Source organism: Panonychus citri, unplaced genomic scaffold (genome assembly GCF_014898815.1).
Source record: "Panonychus citri isolate SS breed McGregor unplaced genomic scaffold, ASM1489881v1 Contig00037, whole genome shotgun sequence".
In the NCBI taxonomy this organism is placed as follows: domain Eukaryota; kingdom Metazoa; phylum Arthropoda; class Arachnida; order Trombidiformes; family Tetranychidae; genus Panonychus; species Panonychus citri.
This window is the reverse complement of record NW_026515442.1, coordinates 37752-52712: the sequence shown is the minus strand read 5'-3', so window position 1 is coordinate 52712 and position 14961 is coordinate 37752. Positions and strand designations below refer to the sequence as shown.

Below are 14961 nucleotides of genomic sequence, written 5' to 3'. Positions count from 1 at the left end.
GTTTATCTTTTGCCTCAGCGATAAAGATGCTAAAGTATCCCTGAAGATCTTTACTGATCTGGAAATGTACATGATGGTTGAGAACGGAATAAGAGGTGGTTTCACTACAGTGGCCAAGAGACACGTAAAAGCAAACAATAAATTGGTTCAATCATACGACGGAGGCGATCAAACATGGATTCTTTATTTTGACGTGAACAATTTATATGGCAAGGCAATGTGTGATGTTCTACCGTTTGGTAACTATCAATGGTTAGAGTCACGACAGTTAAACTGTTACCTATCTGTCGAAGACGATGCACCAACAGGTTACATTCTTGAAGTTGATCTAATCTATCCTGAGACACTGCACGATCTACATAACGATTTTCCACTTGCTCCACATAAAATGGTAATTTCAGATTCAATGTTAAGTCCAACCGCTAAATCTATTCTCGATGAACTAGACCAGAAGTCAACAAAAACTGAGAAACTTGTTGCTACTTTTCTTCCTAAAACCCGATATGTTATCCACTACCGAATGCTCAAGTATTACGTCAAACATGGATTGAAAGTGACGCATATTCACCGAGTAATATCTTTCCATCAAAAGCGTTGGTTATCACCGTACATCAACCTTTGCACCGAAAAGAGGAAACAAGCATCCTCTCCTTTTGTCTCATCCCTTTACAAGCTATTTGTAAACAGCAATTATGGTAAATTGATGGAAGATAAAAGGAAAAGAGTTAAAGTTGACTTGGTGACAACAGATACTATGGCTGCAAGACGAACTCGAAAGCATCTATGTAAAAACATGCGAATCCTCTCAGATGATAAAGTGCTTTTTCAAATGCTACCGGATACCGTTTTACTTGACAAACCCATAATTGTTGGTTTTACTGTATTAGAGTTGGCTAAACTTCATGTTTACACCCTCTACTATGATAGATTTAAATCTTATTTTCATGATAACATCAGTTTAGTATATTCTGATACTGATTCTCTCTTAGTTGAGATAAAAACTGACGATTTAGTTCGAGATATGGATCATTTTTCAGATATAATGGATTTCAGTGATCTTCCTGTTGAACACTGCTTGTATAGCAGTAACAATCGAAAAAGAATTGGATGTCTAAAGGATGAGATGAATGGTCAAGTGATTGAAGAAGTTATCGCTCTGAGACCAAAACTGTATGCAATCAAAACACAAAGCGAGGTTAAAAAGAGGGCTAAAGGAGTTCAAGGTGTTGTAGTTGAGAACCAGTTATCATTTGAGGATTATAAAAATTCTCTTTTCAATGTGAAAACAGTTCGAAGGACAACACGTAGACTGGGATCAGAAAATCACATTGTTCATCTATATGTAAACGATAAGATTGCTTTATCACCATTTGAAGATAAGCGTTACCTCATTGATTCTGTAAACTCTCTTGCCTATGGACACTACTCAATAAAACAATAATCTATTGAATTGTCTGTAAGATTTCTTCTTTCTCGCGAATATAGTGATATCAATTTACTCGCGATTAAAAGGATCTCATTTTCCTCGCGAATTATGAGAAATCCTCATTCTCGCGAGACCTGACCGATCACTGAATTTTTTGAGCTCGCGAGTTCGCGCCCACCCGGGGGAACTTGTTATTTCGAGTTCACATTTTTATTTTTTATTTTAATAGAGAGAGTAGTTTTTTGTACATTAAATACTCATTTCTCGAATGGTTACAGCTTTTCATAAGTTTAAAGAAAGATTTTTTGTTCGACATCAGTACAAAAAGTAAACAATAATAGCCACAAGCTGATGAATCATCTCCCTGATATTTTGATTTCGATATTTGATAGAAGGAAACGCTTCTCTGCATGAATGATAAAATTTCAGGAGGAGGGGGTCGTCCGAAAGAGTCAAAGTAAATAGCTCTACGGTTACTGTCAATGTATACCGATACCCAATGTGAACCTGGTTGGTAAGAAGGATCCAAATTTACAATGTAATTTATTTTTGTTGTTGGAATCACCAAAGGTAAATTATTGATTGAATAAACTCCACCGAAAAACTTGTTTCCAGACAATAACATTTCCAGCTCTCTCGATGTTAACATCCTTTGTTAATCACTCAATAATCTATTACAACGGTTCGCTCTCTGTCAACTGTTATCAGGTTATCAAATTGTCCAAGTACAATCAGTTTAACTTGTTTAGTCAATGTTTTAGAAAATCTAATTTCACATCTTATAGACCCTCGCCTAAGTAGATTTAGTGTTCCCGTTTCTCCCCCCAGTGTACCATCACTACTCAAATCAAAGGCAAATAGGCAATAATTTGACTTGTATTTGTCATAGTCAATGTCACATTGCGGGATTCCGTCGTCTTGACCAGTGTAACGGTAAAGATTGATAAATTCTCTCATGTACAAGTTTCCCTCAAAGTCAGGTTGGTATGGGACTGTTGGTACATGGTTACCGTCAACATTCAAAGCTAAGTGAGAAACTGAAAAATTGTCAAATTTAAATGGGCCTGACTGTCGATCACCAGAAAATGATTCTTCACTAACAAAGCCTAAGATGATACGCTTAGGTAGGAAGCCATTGAACAAATTTTCAACTGTTATCATGTTAACATCCTTTGTTATTGTAAAGTTTTTCATTTCGTTTCTTATGATGAAATATTTTGCTGGTACTCTACTAAGTGTTGTGAGAAGTGCTGCTTGAGCATCGGGAAATAGTTTAACCCTTCTAACAAACAATGATAAACTTGTTATTTTAGTTTTATATGTTTCTGTGTCAGCCTCAGTTGTTGCCCAAACTGGAAAGGTTAACGGACTTCGGGTTAGTTTGAAAGTCATGGGTAATCCACTCACCATCAATCGATCTTGTTGACAAATGGGTAAATGTAAACGAAAGAATAGATCATAGGTTCGACTTGCAACAACAAATTGAGGTTCTTTTCGTGAAAGGTTACCAGTGTCCACAGGGTTGGGAAATTTATAAAGAAGATCTTCAAGAAAAGCCTGATAGTGGTACATGTTTGAAGCTTGACATAAGTTTACACCATTGAGAAATAAGTCGATTTGCTCAAATAGAGCATTCCCAAAATTGCGAGCCATCATTGCTTTTACTGCATTTTTTGTTGGTTCATTTGTTCCATCAATTATTTGAACTTTCATGTGTAACATTGTAGCCGCCATATCTGTCATATCCTCAGAAGGTGGAACTGCAATTTCATAGACAAGGCTACTTTCCAGGCTTGCCGATGGTCGGTATTCAGTTTCATAGCTTGACTCTATTGTTACTTGTGTAGATGGAACTGTAAACAAGGTTAGCTCACTTTTCCCTGCCGGGTTTGAGTCAACGTGTAGATACTCCATTATCCGAAAATATCCTTTCTTTGCTTTCTTTTCTTACTTTTACTTTTCACTCGTTTTACACTTCTCTTACGCTGGACAGTTTTTCTTCTTCTTCGTCTCTTTTTAGCCTTGACTGCTTTGATTAATTTCTTATATGCTTGTAATCCTACATTACCAGAACCTTTTTGCTCTAATAACTTGTTCACTTTAGCGATAGACTGAGTTGTTGCATTTCGAAGCCCTTCTTTTGCTCTCTCTTTCAATGCATCTTTAAACCTTCTCTTCTCCAACATATCAGCTCCAACGTTTACCCCTGTACGTAGAAACTGTTTACCCAGAAATTTCAGAATCGGAATTCCAAATCTTGCAATTAACGTACCTATCCCATACCCTCTTTGATATGGTGAACCTTTGAAAACACTTATATCACCGAAACCACTTCCTACTTGAGACGCGAAAAACCTTTGCAGGTCTGATTCACATGAACAATGAACTTTTCTTGACATTTTTTTATTCTCAGTGATAGTTTTACAATTTCTTATACAACTTTTTTCAAATGTAACCCAATACAAACTCGACCTGAGTTGAATTTTACTTGTTCTCCGGTCTCATCACTTAAAATGAAATTTACATCTTCCATTCTATTTGACCTTAGCGGATAATAATGAGGCTTCATGAATCTTTCATGAATTATTTGCTTCTTTTCGTCTCCTCTCAAGGGTAAAACACGAAGGACCCTTGCTGATTTGTCTCCAACAAAGTGCTCAGATACAATGTCAGAGTTTACAAACATCAAGTGAGGCTGGAAATCAAGAGCAGCAGGTTTCTCGGCACTCATGCTAACCTCGTTTGTGGTTAGTAATCGGCCAATTTTATCTAGGTAACCATAAGCATCGAACCCAAGAGCAGAAATAAAAGCTGAATCATTGAAGTGAGGGACTATAATTCGATTATCTAAGTATCCTCTGTGAACGATAATTTTCCCGCTTACCAGTTCAACAAAAGGCACTTTATCATCTTCACTAATAGTCAGTTCATTCTCTACCAATGGCTTGAATTTATATAATTGCCGTCTAACTCTTTCAATATCTTCAAGTAATTGATTTTTTTCAGCTTTCTGTTTAACCAAATCATCATTCAATCTAAGCACTTCATTGGCCAGAGAGTCATGTTTATCTTTCAACTCTTTCAAAGTCATTTCAACAGCATTTTTCTCTGAAGCGATAGATTCAACCATTTGATTCAATGTGTTTAGTTCTTCCTTTGGAACGAGTTCGGCTATTTTATCTCTAAGCTCAGCTTGAACTTTTTGTAATTCACTCACTTTTGCTCTCGATTCTTTCAAGGTCTGCTGATAGACTTGCTCTCTATCCTCCATCAGTTTCACTTTGTTTGTGTAACTGCCAGATTCTTCTTGAATTTGATCCTTTACTTTTTGTAGCTCCTCTCCTTGCTCCAGCTTACATCTTTCTAATTTTCTCTCGTATTCTAAGACTTTCTCTGAATTAGTTGACTTAGCGTCGAGCAAGTCTCTTTCGATCTTTTTTAACTTGACATCGGTTTCCTCCTTAAGCACATCATATTTCTCTTGCAATGCCAAAAGGTTTGCATCGCGTTCACTTTTTAGTATTTCAAGTTCACTTCGTAGTTTTGAGGCTTCAACGTTCTTGGCCATAGCATCATCTTGCCATCGTTTTAATCTTAACAAGGCATCTCTCAAATCTTTCTTCAGATGATAAATCTCGGAATCTTTGTTAGGTTGTTTCTCAAGCTTGTTTATCTTTTCAGTTTGATCAGCCAACAATTTTTGTGCAGTTAATTTATACTTAGCAAAATCATCTTCAGCGTCGATTCTTGAAGCTAGGTTAGCATTAACAACTGCTACTTCTTTGTTTTTTTCTGACATCTCGGTGGACAGAGAGGCAATTTCCTGTTCTTTTGCTTTTACTTTTCCACTCATCTCATCGATTTGCTTTAGAAGCTCTTCAAATGCTGCTAAACCTTTGCTTTTAATCTCTTTCAAATGCTGCTAAACCTTTGCTTTTAATCTCTTTCAAATGAGCCAATTTTTCTTCAGTTGTGAAATTTGCACTTTCAACTTTCAAAAGTTTATTAATAGACTCCATAATATCTCTTTTGGGTCGTTTTGCTTTTGTTGTATTATAATGTTTTCGCATACTAGTGTTTATTTTATCAATTATTGATCTCTTATCATCATTAGCTTCCAACATTACGTCCAGCTTAACCTTTTGTCCAAAGCCATCAATTAACAGGTGAAGCGACAAGCTTCGGGCGGTTGCACTTATGTCTGATGGGTAAAAAATCTCTTGAAGACCTACTAACCACTCACCGTTTAGATCAATTGCTCGAGCTAAACGATTTGAAAATTTTGTCAAAGTGTTCTGAGGAAAGATGTCCATTGACGCATTTGATACTGCTTCAATGAAATATTCTTGAGGTTGGTTCCACATCTTGAACCCACTGATTGAATTTACTTGGATAATCTAGCCACTTAACAAAGTACTCCTTTTTCTTGCTACTTGGATTTATTCTTGTTCTTAATATTTTCTCGATCTGATATAAGCTCGGTTCTATAGCTTGGATAAGCTCATTATGGTAAAAAACTGATGTGATCCTTTCACCAGCATAATCCTGTAGCCAATAAACCCAACCTTGTGGTGTTCTCTTGTGTTTTCTTATTGTAAAAATTTCCAATTTGAAGTTTCTCTTAGCTCCTTTCTCGAATATTCCTTTCTCTCTTCTTATTCGGACCTTTGCACCCACAGAAAAAGGCTTGTAATTGGCATTACTTTTCGGATGACTTTTTCTTATATTTCTCAATACTGTTGAAGAGTTTTCATCATTCACTTCTACCGGTGACATGCCAATTGTCCGATGGAAGGACTTATTATATGATTCTATTATTTCTTCATGTACATCGATATATTTACCAGTATTCACATGATGTAAATAACGATAAATCCTAGCTCTTAGTGTACCATTGAATCTCTCCACAATTGCACATTTTATCACACCATCGGTAGCAAAAAAGTGATTGATTTTTTTGCGAATCATCAGAGCCTTGAAGTCTGAGTTGGCAAACTCTTTACCCTGGTCACTTTGTAACTTTTCTGGTACTCTTTGCTTAGAGAAAATATTCTCTAATGCTTGAACAACCTCAAGGCCTGTTTTTTTTCTTATCGGTCGTGACCAGGCAAATTTACTGAAACAATCAATAACGTTGAGTAGGTAACGGTAACCATCGTTATACTGACTGACCCAGGACATATCCATCAAATCTATTTGCCATTGTTCATCAATCTTGTTAACTAAAATTGGTAATCGAGGAAATTTATTTTTATTCTGTTTGAAAAGAACGTAAGTGTCTTGATCCTTTAACCATTTATGTACATCGCTCAATTTAGCAGATGGATCAATCTTTTTAATTGCCTTGAACAGTCGATTTACTCCACCAAATGATCCTATCGCTTTCGGCGAGTAATATTCTCTCTCATAACGTTGGAAGCTTTCAGCCATGATATGTTCACTTGTTTTAATTTCTCCTTTGCTTTAGGGTTATTGATGTGGCTTAAACATTCCCTACAGTTTTCTTTTATGTACTTTAATACTTCTGTTGTTCCATTTGGTGCTCTCCCAGTATAGTTTTTAGACTGTAAATATTCAACTATTCTTTCAATGTCACTACCTTTGATTTTTCCATCGTCACTGATTATTTTATTATCACTTCCAACTAAATCACTCTCTTTTTTCAACAAGGACAGTAGATCGTTTGTTCTTGTTTGTTGGGGGTTGATGATGATGATGACGATGGTTGTCTGTAAAATGGTGAATTTTTTGACGGTTCCTCAGTCTCATTATTATACGTGTTATCCAAAGTAGTATGGAAAGAGTCTTCTGAACCATCAAACTTGATATTATTTCCATCTGAACTCTCATTACCTTCTTCTTTTTTTATATCTTGATACATTCGATATCTTGCTTTCAACTCATTTCTTAGACGACTTTCATCTTTTTCTTTTGCCTTTTCTTTCTTCATGTCATCTTGCATCATCAATTGGTTGATGAGTTTAACTTTTACACTATTCGGTAAATCAGCTCATAATCGGCTCAAAGTCTGTTTGTTTCGCTTATTAACATTGTTGTTGTACTGGTCTTCAGGAATCAGTACCATACGAGTTGTTGTATTCATTATTCAATTTGCTTTGAAAGTAAATTTGCGAGAATTGTTATAGCTGGAACAAGTAAACCTTTTAGCAATCCACCTTTCTGAACTAGAATTCTTTTTGCATTTCGACGAGTAATTTTACCACCGAGTCTTCGAATATCTTTTTTGAACCGTTTCACACGAGCTTTTTGTCTCGCTGTCAAATGAATGTGTCCTTTCAATATTTTAGCTGCTATTTCTTTTATAACTTTCAATACGTTACATGGACAGGATGTTAACAATTTTTTACGTTCAATTAGTTTTTTTGCTTTACTTAACTTCTTTAAAGCTGGTAAGACCGCGATCGCTTTTGAAACAGACATTTTTTTTAACATAGTAAAATTTATTCATTTCTTATACAATTTAAATCTGATAGGCATAAATTACTTCCTTTTCTCCCAAAACATCTGTTAACAATCTAACTTCATCGGGTGTATCAGGCTTACAGTCAATGAATAAGTATGAAAAAGGGCTTCTCGTCGCGTTTTCAAATATCTGTCTGAACTGTGCTGAACGTCCGGGAAACATTTGCTTAGCTAACATTGTTGAAATGGATTTATCTCTTGGGTTTTTAAACAAAACAATATAATGAGAGTTTAAAGATATATTTCTTGACTCACCACCTTTTACAAAAAAGTTTTGCACTAATAAAATTACTGATAGGTTTCTATGATGACTCCCTTTCGTAAAAAGCTGTGATACTATCTTTGAGTTAGACGATTCATGCATCAAGTCATCAATTATTATTAAATGAGGACTTTTACCATCAATCTTATCAAAAAAATTGTCTGGTAATCCTTTGATAAACTGAACACTTTCCATCTCGTTGAAGATTGGTTGGTACTCTGCATAAAAGTATGTTATCAATGTTGGAACTGGACTTATTGTTTTCTCTCTATTTTCAGTTAGTCTCTTCACCCAAAATGATTTTCCACATCCACTGGGTCCTGCCACCATCATTGTGAATGGGTGTCTCAAGTATATTGAATACATGTTGTTCATTTCAAATCTCTTATCACTCAGATAATCTTATATGATTCATTTAAAATTAGCATAAATTTTGAGACAAAGTTACATTAAACAGGACAGGAAATGTGCATTTTTGAAAAGTGTATTTTTGAAAAGTGCATTTTAAGTCATACTTGCATTTAAGTCGTACCTGCATTTAAGGGGTACACTCTTATACTACTAACCTCGTTTTCAAATAGTTTTTGACTGAAATTACAAAATGCAATTAATATTTTTTTCTTGATTAAATTGTATCTTGCAATGCTCAGAGTTTGTTCAAGTAAAACTTTTTCTGGCTCATAAAAGAAAAAATCTTGGTACAGAGCATCATGATATTGGTTGAGAACATTATTTAAATTCGAGTTGAAATCTACACCATCCATTGGAATTTTGTATTGTTGTATCTCCAATTCTAAAATCTGGTTCAAAATTCGTCTAAAAGCTCTATCAGAATTCCCATTTTCATTGATATCAGGCTTAAGATTATTACAATCTATTGGATTAAGTTGTTTTGATTTCAATCTCTCGATATTCTCAATCAATTTCATGCATTGGAAACTGTACTCTTGTTGTCTCATTGCTTTTTTCATTGTTTATGATACGAATTAAATGGGATTAGATTATGGTTTCGTATTTGGTGGTTCACAGTATTGATCTTTCTTTTGATCTCTTCGTCTTCTAATCCTTTAAGAATAAACCCGTTCGTGAGTCCTATTCCCACATCTGGATTGTAGTAAAACCTAAGTTTGTTAATATTAATAGAAGATGATTTGAAAGTTTCATCGTTAAAGGCACTGAATGTTTCTGGTGGAAAAATGTAAACATAATCAATGTAAACAGGAACAGTCAGCTTGCTAGATTCCGAAGACAATAGTGAAATCTGTAAACAAGCATCAGAAAAGCTAATCCAATGTCCAGTGTCTTTGACCACCCCCCACCTTCCATTATCAAAAGCTTCTTCTACACCTTGGAATGATCCTGAATAATCATAACCACGAATTCTAAATTCCTTGTAAATATCCTTCTTTTGAAGTATAATATCTGAACTTTCTTTGATATTCTTAAAATCAACAGGCAGCAAGTTTATTGTCGGTTTATCAACAAGATGGTATTTTCCAGTTAAACAAACATTTTTACTCTCATTTACGTAGATGAGAAAAGTTCCAAGATTTTCATTAATTTTCATAACAAATTTTATTTGACCTGTGGTTGATGTGAATTGTGTCGCTCGAAGAATCTGAACTTGATAGAATTCAATTGGATGCTCGTCAGGTTCGAGATCAAGACTCTTACAGACCATTTGCCAAGCGACATAAAGATAGCCTGTTGCTGGGAACAAAATTCTTCCATCTATCTGATGACCAGTAAGAAATGACCAGGAAGGGTCGTGAAGATCAATTATTTTGGAAAATTCAGTTTCTTGTTTAGAAATCTTGTTGTATTTAGCATCAAACCATTCCTTTTCATGCTTCCATTTAATCAGATGACCAATGTGTTGAGTTTCTCTTGGGACTGGATATTCAATTTGATCATAAAGATTTGTAACCATTGGATTAAGACCACGAAGATAAATTTGACCAATCATTTTATAAAGATGCACAATCGATTGGTTATAATAGCTGCTAATATTCAACGTCTTTTGATCATTTATTAAGAATATTGATGATTGTCTCGTCTCAACACTTGCAACAATTTCTAATAACACAGAGTTCGAATCAGTCTTTTCTATTATTTCATTAAAACTACATGATTCTGTGATACAGGAAACGAAAAAATGTCCATCAATGATATGCTCTTGATCAGAATTGATAAAGTTTTCACAAAAGTTAGTCGTTAATCTTGAATTTATCTTCAATGGTCTGAGAAATTTATTGATTACTGGTTCAAGCGGTTTTGATACTTCGTCGAGGAGAGATGAATTAAAAGGAATCCCTTTAGTATCAATTATATTTGTCTTGATATTAGGTCCGATTTTTGAGATGAACTGTTTAACTTCATCTATGATACCAGTGATCAACGTCCAATCCCCTGACTCAGTTGAAGCTAATTCGATACAACCAAATTTCATCTCTTCAATTTGTTTCCATGATAAATTAACATAAGCCATTGCTCCTTTTCCTTTAAATTGTTTACAAGCGACACCGATATGATAACCGATTAACAGAGCATCTTCATCAGTCATACATCCATCAGCATAAGAAGCAGCAATTGAACCAATCGAATGACCAATTATACCTTTCGGTTCAATTTCCAAACATTTAGTTAGTAAATCACAAAGAGCGATTTGAATCGCAATTGACGAAATTAAAAAGGAAATTAAATCCTGTTGATTAGATTGGATAATCTTGATAACATCAATTCCTAATGAGTTCAAGCGATCGGTTTGCATAGATCTTATTCTTGAATAAATTAGAGGAGCTTCCAACAGTTGAACAAATGATTGTGAGGAGACATTAAACATTGGAGTGAATACCAACCAAGGAAAAACTTCATCAGTTGAAACATTTTGTTTCAATGTTTGATGAATGATTGTTTGTTCATCATCCAACAGTAAATATCCACGATGATCAAACCCTGTTGATGGTTTGATCTTACTCATGTTATCCAAAAGTGCCAACGTGTATTTTGTTAACGATCCTTTTTGCTCCTCAATAAAATTAACAATAGTTTCCAAGCCTTCATAAGTTCGATTGCAAAAATTGACTAAACGTGGTACTTTATTGGAACTTAAAATTAGATCAGTCTTTTCGATTCTTTTAGAATTTGCTTGCAAAATGAAGGTAGTGTTGACACCACCAAACCCAAACGAATTTATCATAATATGATCTCCATCGAATCTTGTATTTTCAAGAATGGGTTTTATAACACCTGCAATCAGCCCATCGATATTTGGATTTGGGTCATTGAAATGTAAATTAGCAGGAATTACACCAGTTTGGAAAATCTTAACGACTTTTGAGATCGCATTCAAAACGGAAGAACCTTCAGAATGACCAATATTTGATTTGAGGCAACCAACAAGAAGAGGTTTATCTGAATTGGGTCTCATTGTTTCCATCAATGCCTTACATTCAATTGGATCTCCAACTGCAGTTCCCGTTACATGCGCTTCAACATAATCGATATCCACTGGATCTAAATGCACATCTTTAAATAATCGTTTAAGAACATCTATCTGACCTTCGAGTCGTGGAAAAGTAATTCCTTCTTTGGTGAATCCATCATTGTTCACAGCGATATTTATTAGAGAGCCGTAAACTCTCTTGGCATCAGATTTACGTTGAATTAAAATCGCAACAATACTTTCAGATCTAAGATAACCATTAGCATTAGTATCTAAACATTTGGACTTACCATCAATACTTGTCATTCCAAATGATCTGAAACAATGAGAGACAAATGGCACAAGACAATGATTATGAGCAAGAACAATCGCTTGATCACAATCACCAAACAATATGCTTCTCGCTGCAATATCGAAAGCTGAAGCAGCGGCAGCACATGCAGTGTCCACGTTGATGGCTGGACCTTTCAGATCAAACACATAATGTAACCAATTGACGCTTTCAGGATGATTCAAACCAAGAGGAACTCCTTCAAATTGTGGTCTGTGACTCTCACTTACACCAGAAAAAAGACCAGTATTCGTACCACGCCAGCTATCGGGGGTGAAACCTTCCATTTGATTCAAAAACGAATTAATAACTTTTCTCAAGATATTTTATGATTGTGCACTTACCAGCATCAATAAACATTTCGTGTATAGCCTCATGCACAACACGAATTGCTGGTAAAATGATTGAAACAGATTCTGTAGGTATTTTGAAAAATTCTGCATCAAAAAGGCCAGTATTCGGAACTTTGGCTAACCTTTTAGGTACATTTAGCAGTGCTAGTAGAAAGAGAGACACAAATATAAGTTCATATACAGTCGTGAAAAATGAGTTTCGAGTGATTTTTAGTCATTCGCGCAACTTAGCTACTAAAATCAATTGATAATCTTTATCATCAGTGATAACACTTAGATGATTTACCATTGATTTTTCTTATTTTGATTGTTAATTTTAGTCACTACCTGTCTGTATATTAATACATAAGTTCCAAATACAAGTATAAATTGAAATAATCAAATATTTCGAAAACCGCATACACATACTCACAAGTTGGCCATCTTCTATTATCTATTGTACCACCATCAACACCATTCAATGATTACCTGAGATTTAAGCCATTTAGAAAACAGCCGAATAGAAAATCGCCAAAGTGGTTTAAGCCAAAAAGATTTAGGCCAAAATTGATAAACTAATTAATAATTTACTGAGAAATTTTCACAGGTATTTCTTGATTCATTTATGATATTGGCTTCATTCAAATCGTTTCAGTCAATTTCTCAATTAAATCAGTAAAAATGTCTAATTTCGAGTTTATCACTTCAAATAAAGGAAAAAATTTAATTAAGTGTAACAATTATTTATATCGACAAAGGTCGAAGACAGGAAATGTTTCTTATTGGTCTTGTGTTGAAACTAATTGTAAATCGAGAGGAAAACTTTCAGATTCTTCATTTTCTTTGTCAAGTGATCATAATCATCAACAGAATTTCATTGATCTGATTCAACGTAATCAAAGATCAAAAGTCAAAGAGATCATTTCAACTGATCCAACAATTTCTGGGCTAACAGTTTATAACCAAGCAACAAATCAACTAATAAATCGATCCGATATCGAAACTCAATCTGAACTAATTGGCGCTTCTCTTCAGCCGTTCATCTCTCTCCAGCCCACAATTTCATATAACAAATTAAAATTACTTCCACCTTTACCTGTTACTCGTTCAGGTATTGTGATACCTGAAAATTTCAAACAGTCGGCTGGTAAAGATTTTCTTCTAGCTGAAGATGGAGATGAAGATAAAATTCTTATTTTTGGAACTCGAGATTTTTTTAGAATATTATGTGCTTCGAAAAATGTTTACATGGATGGAACCTTCAAATGTGTACCATCGATTTTTTATCAACTTTACACTATCCATGTTATGGTAAAAGATCTGATGATTCCTGTAATTTATGCTCTTCTCCCTGATAAAAATCGGTCAACTTACATAAGATTTTTTCGAATGATTCAAGATCTAGCGATTGATGCATTTCTAAGCTTTTCTCCGGAAGTTTTTATATTAGACTTCGAACTGGGAGTGATTTCTGCGATAAAGAATTTGTTTTCTTCTTCAACAATCAAATGTTGTAATTTCCATTTTGGACAATGTGTATGGAGAAAAGTTCAAAATATTGGCCTGAAAAAAGATTACGGAGTCGACCAAAATGTAACAAAAACAATCAAAAGACTAATTTCTCTGCCATTGATTAAGCCTGTTGATATTGATGAAGTTTTTGAAAAAATAGTAATTGATGCTGGTGATGGAGATAAAATTGAAAAGTTATTAGAATATTTTTATGATAACTTTTACAAAACTGATGCAAGATTTGAACGTTCACTATGGAATACAGCTGATCTGATTGGACCTCGAACAACTAATCACCTCGAAGGTTGGCATCATGCAATCAACCTGGATATCAAAATCTCTCATCCTAATCTATGGATTTTTATAAAAAAAATAATGAACCAACAAAAAATATTCGAGACGAGGTTACTAATCCAAAATTCTGGTACAAATGTTGTAAGAAAAAGGAATAAATGGATTCAAATTAATATAAAACGTGATAAACTATTCGAAAGATACAACAATGGAGAATTATCAGCTCTTGAATATTTAGACAGAATAAAATACTTACAATTTGTCTGAACTTAAGAATCGAAATTGGCTCTTTTTATTTTGGCTCAAATAAGTTTGGCTGTTTTCTATTCGGCTCATATTCTTTTGGCTATTTTGAGTGCTCACCCATTCAATAGGTTGAACCAAAATTGTTCCAAAGATTGAGCCTCAGGATAACGTCCAGATACACCAGAGATAACTAATAAGTTGTAAGGTATTGAAGCCATGGCGATATAACTCACACAAGAAACTTTTTTATCAACTAAATTTAATTGAGAAGATCATTTATATTTATATCCCTAAAAAAAGGCTAATTATATTCATGACAAGCTAATGCTTTAATTGATCAAAACCCAACACTTGACGTGGAAAAGTCAAGGAAAAGGAAAGAGATAAACAGTTATAATTAAATAGTTAGCTATATTGTAAATAGCGTCTGAACAAACGGTTTTGTTATTGTTACTTGTTAGTATTTACAAACTCACATCATCTCATTAAAAGCTATTATGATTACTTTTCGTAAGAATATATCTCAATTTCACTTACCATATTCTATTTATTATTTCTATCAGATAAGAGTTTCAAGACTATCGAGTTTATTTCTCAAAAGCTATTCATTGAATTTTCGATCTTATAATA

General features: G+C 34.3%; 3 protein-coding genes across 3 annotated transcripts; 1 reads left to right on the top strand and 2 right to left on the bottom strand.

The window, feature by feature from the left end:
- Nucleotides 1-3857: 3857 nt before the first annotated feature.
- LOC128397673 (cingulin-like protein 1) lies at nucleotides 3858-5332 on the bottom strand. Its single transcript, XM_053358419.1, has one exon. The coding sequence runs from the start codon at nucleotides 5277-5279 to the stop codon at nucleotides 3858-3860; it is 1422 nt and encodes a 473-aa protein (XP_053214394.1). The 5' UTR covers nucleotides 5280-5332.
- A 3806-nt stretch (nucleotides 5333-9138) lies between these two features.
- LOC128397672 (fatty acid synthase-like) lies at nucleotides 9139-12234 on the bottom strand. The gene has a single exon (XM_053358418.1). It carries the CDS (start codon nucleotides 12232-12234, stop codon nucleotides 9139-9141), a length of 3096 nt encoding a protein of 1031 aa, XP_053214393.1.
- Nucleotides 12235-12806: 572 nt separating this feature from the next.
- LOC128397669 (uncharacterized) lies at nucleotides 12807-14413 on the top strand. The gene has a single exon (XM_053358415.1). It carries the CDS (start codon nucleotides 12961-12963, stop codon nucleotides 14350-14352), a length of 1392 nt encoding a protein of 463 aa, XP_053214390.1. The 5' UTR covers nucleotides 12807-12960; the 3' UTR covers nucleotides 14353-14413.
- Nucleotides 14414-14961: the final 548 nt, after the last annotated feature.

Coding starts and splice junctions, on each gene's coding strand:
- LOC128397673 (XM_053358419.1), bottom strand. CDS start 5,279: ATGAGTGGAAAAGTAAAAGCAAAAGAACAGGAAATTGCCTCTCTGTCC.
- LOC128397672 (XM_053358418.1), bottom strand. CDS start 12,234: ATGGAAGGTTTCACCCCCGATAGCTGGCGTGGTACGAATACTGGTCTT.
- LOC128397669 (XM_053358415.1), top strand. CDS start 12,961: ATGTCTAATTTCGAGTTTATCACTTCAAATAAAGGAAAAAATTTAATT.